Source organism: Monosiga brevicollis, genomic scaffold, assembly GCF_000002865.3.
Source record: "Monosiga brevicollis MX1 MONBRscaffold_12 genomic scaffold, whole genome shotgun sequence".
Lineage (NCBI taxonomy): Eukaryota > Choanoflagellata > Craspedida > Salpingoecidae > Monosiga > Monosiga brevicollis.
In genome coordinates, this window is record NW_001865049.1 from 960618 (window position 1) to 963605 (window position 2988).

Here is a 2988-nt window from a genome sequence, read left to right on the forward strand (position 1 = left end):
GGGCGAGGGGTGGGCGTAGAGGTGGAGACATTGTGAGAGGCAGAGGCAGAGATAAAAGGGAAACTCAAAAAGTTTTAAATTTGTAGTACAAGCGAGAAGCAGAGAGATAGCAGGGAACAAACTTAGAAGCAGAGATTGGGATGAAGCGACAGACATGGCAAGAGAGAGAGAGAGAGAGCGTTGACAACAGTGAAAGGGTTGGGTAACAACTGGGCCATAGGTAAACGGGAAAGCGTGTGTGTGTGTGTGTGTGTGTGTGTGTGAGAGTGTGTGTGGGAGAGGGGGGCACACGGCTGATCAAGTACCCAAAGAGTAAGGACAAGAGGTTGGGGGACCGGCGCGTCGGGTTGGTTGGGCTTTTTGTGATGGGACGACACGGCGGTTGCTTCCTCTTTGCCATGGCCGTTTGGCTTGGCTTGTTTGGTTGACTCGCAGTGACCCGAGACAGTGAGACAGAGAGACAGAGAGATGTAATGGAGAGAGACGGAGAGAGCGCGGAGAGGGCGATCTGTCTCTCTCTCGCTGTCTCTCTCTCGCACGATTGCGCCTCCTGCATGTGTCTGTACCGACTGCGTTGTGTCTCAACAACATAGCGGGATACACAAACCCATCGCGCATCAGCATTGGTGGATTGCGTTACCATCCGTATCAAGGCTGCAATGACAGATTCAAAAAGAAAGCCGAGTTTCTGGCCGACTTGGCCGACTTGACTTGGCCGGCTCGCTGACTTGGCCGGTTTGGATGGTTATCTGGCTGACTTGGCTGGTTGGATGTTCCAAAGCCATGGTCCCCTTTGGTCGTTCCCAAGGCTAGACGTGAGGCCAGCCTTTGGGGTCAGCGGTCCGGGAGAGCTCTCGAATGAATCCTTTGAAGCCATGCTTCCTCCATGTGACTCCTGCCAGCACAACAAGATGGTTGCTTCCGGTACCCAGACGACCCCCTCTCTCATCAAACTCGACATTCCTCTGATTTGCCTTTATAATAAGCTTAGGCAATGAAACGAAAAACCCAGCTCTCTGACAGTTGAACTGCCATCTCTGGAACCTCCCCGTTTGCACAAATGGGGCCCTTTGGTTTGTGGCTGCAGTCGCTGCTGTCCTCCCATCCGCTGTCACACCCGACACCTCGTATTGCCACACCTGTGTTTCAAGATCAAGTCAAGAAGTTCATGAGTACCGTCACACGCACAAGACAGCTTTGTCACACCCATCGCTCTGTTTGACATTTTCCCAACCCACACATCCCACAACGCTCCTCCCACGGGACAACATCCCCATCACCCCCATGGACACATCAATGAGCATCCCGAGTGCTGGGCCATGCCAGTGCGTGGCCCGCTCCTTTTCACACGGCGCTTCTGGCTGCTCACCAAAACTGCCTCTTGGCTGTGAAAGACACGCGCCTGAACGCTGCTTGTCTCTGTTTTTATTTCCATCTCGCACCTTGTTCCTGTACGTCGGCCCGCCCGTCGGCCCGCCCGTTGGCGCTCGCCGCCCGTCCCATCAAGCCCCTCACTCGGATTTCGCTGCCTTACTCCCAACTGACCAAACTCGATCCCATGCCACACACCTGTGAAGCCTTTTCGAACCCTACCTCAAACTCCATACACCCATACAGCTCATCGCCAAGAGCCATAGGTATGCTGGCAAGCGTGTAGAGCAAAAACGTCAAAGCGCGCACACACACACACACACACACACACACACACACACACACACACACACACACACACACACACACACAGCTGATCGAAGAATGTTGTCAACAGATGTTGAGAACAGTCTGGAGGAGGATCGAGGATAAACAAGAGAAACGGCAGCGCCAGCGATTCTCGGCCTGACTCGTGCACAGCTGCGATCCCAGGGCGTGAGACAGGTAGATGATGGCTTGATCCCCTGGCTTTGGGGTAAACCCCCTGTGCCCAGAGGAAGATGGAGATCTCTCGTCCTCCATATATCCATCAGATTGACTGTAACTCTATCTCTGTCTCTATCTCTGTCTCTGTCTCTATCTCTGTCTGTCTCTGTCTCTGTCTCTGTCTCTGTCTCTGTCTCTGTCTCTGTTTATACCTTTCTCTTTCTTTCTCAAATCAATTCATTTCTCTCTCTCTCTCTCTGTCTCTGCCCCCTTCTCTCTTCTCTCTGTCTCTCTCTCTCTCTCTGTCTCTCTCTCTCTCTTCCCGTTCTCTGCATTTGCGATCTCGGGGGTGTTGGAGTCGAGAGGGTGCAAGTGACGCCGGGGGCTGGGATCAACGATATCATGGCGCGATACAATGGAGGCGCCATTGTCATGGCAGTGGTGGTGGCGGTGGTGGCGTTGGTTGGTGTGGCGCGGGCGGCCGAGTGTCATGGATCGCCGAAACCAGACGCTCAGCCCAACTTGAACGCCATTTACGACAGCGCGCCCGTGCTCGTGCGTCAAGTCGCCAACGCCAAGCTTTACCGCGTTGGCGGCGGCAATGATACCATCAACGTCGTTCACCTCTGGGGCACCCCCTACGAGAAGGGCTTTGCCCATGGTACCCTCATGCAGGATGATGCCAAGGACTTTATCAACGCCGTCTGGGCCTACCTTGAGCTTCAGGTCGAGCAGGCCCTCAATGGCTCGATCCATACCCTCAAGCCCGGCTTTATCGAAATGGTGGCCAACTACGGCCTTGAGGTCGCCCTTGACCTCACGCTTGATCTCACCCGGTTCGTCCGCGCCCGCTCAAGGGCTCGCCAGATCACATTTTATCTTCTGCCCGTGCACAAGGACACGCACACACTCGCCGCCCAGCCCACAAACACATGCGTCACCTCATCCAGCTCTGGTCGCCTTGCCCTCGCATGAACAGCCCGTTTACCGGCCAATACTTTTTCGAAGAAATGAAGGGCATGGCCGACGCCACCGGCCTCTCTTACAGCCGCATCGAGTACATTCACATGATCGGCGAGCTTACCCAAGGCGATTGCTCCATGTTTGTTTCGCCCCCCCCCCCCCCCCCCA

General features: G+C 54.9%; 2 protein-coding genes across 2 annotated transcripts in view; one reads left to right on the forward strand and one right to left on the reverse strand.

Moving 5' to 3' along the window:
* Positions 1-556, reverse strand: part of MONBRDRAFT_32717 (uncharacterized protein) — a gene marked incomplete at its 5' end in the record, with an annotated part of 4977 nt that extends 4421 nt beyond the window's left edge. Inside the window, one exon of the mRNA XM_001746455.1 lies at positions 155-556. Coding sequence (XP_001746507.1) covers positions 155-556 — 402 coding nt within the window. The remainder of the gene's footprint in view (positions 1-154) is intronic.
* Positions 557-2259: 1703 nt separating this feature from the next.
* MONBRDRAFT_32718 (uncharacterized protein) overlaps positions 2260-2988 on the forward strand; it is a gene marked incomplete at its 5' end in the record, with an annotated part of 2466 nt that continues 1737 nt past the window's right edge. Inside the window, 2 exons of the mRNA XM_001746331.1 lie at positions 2260-2693; positions 2837-2959. Coding sequence (XP_001746383.1) covers positions 2260-2693; positions 2837-2959 — 557 coding nt within the window. The remainder of the gene's footprint in view (positions 2694-2836; positions 2960-2988) is intronic.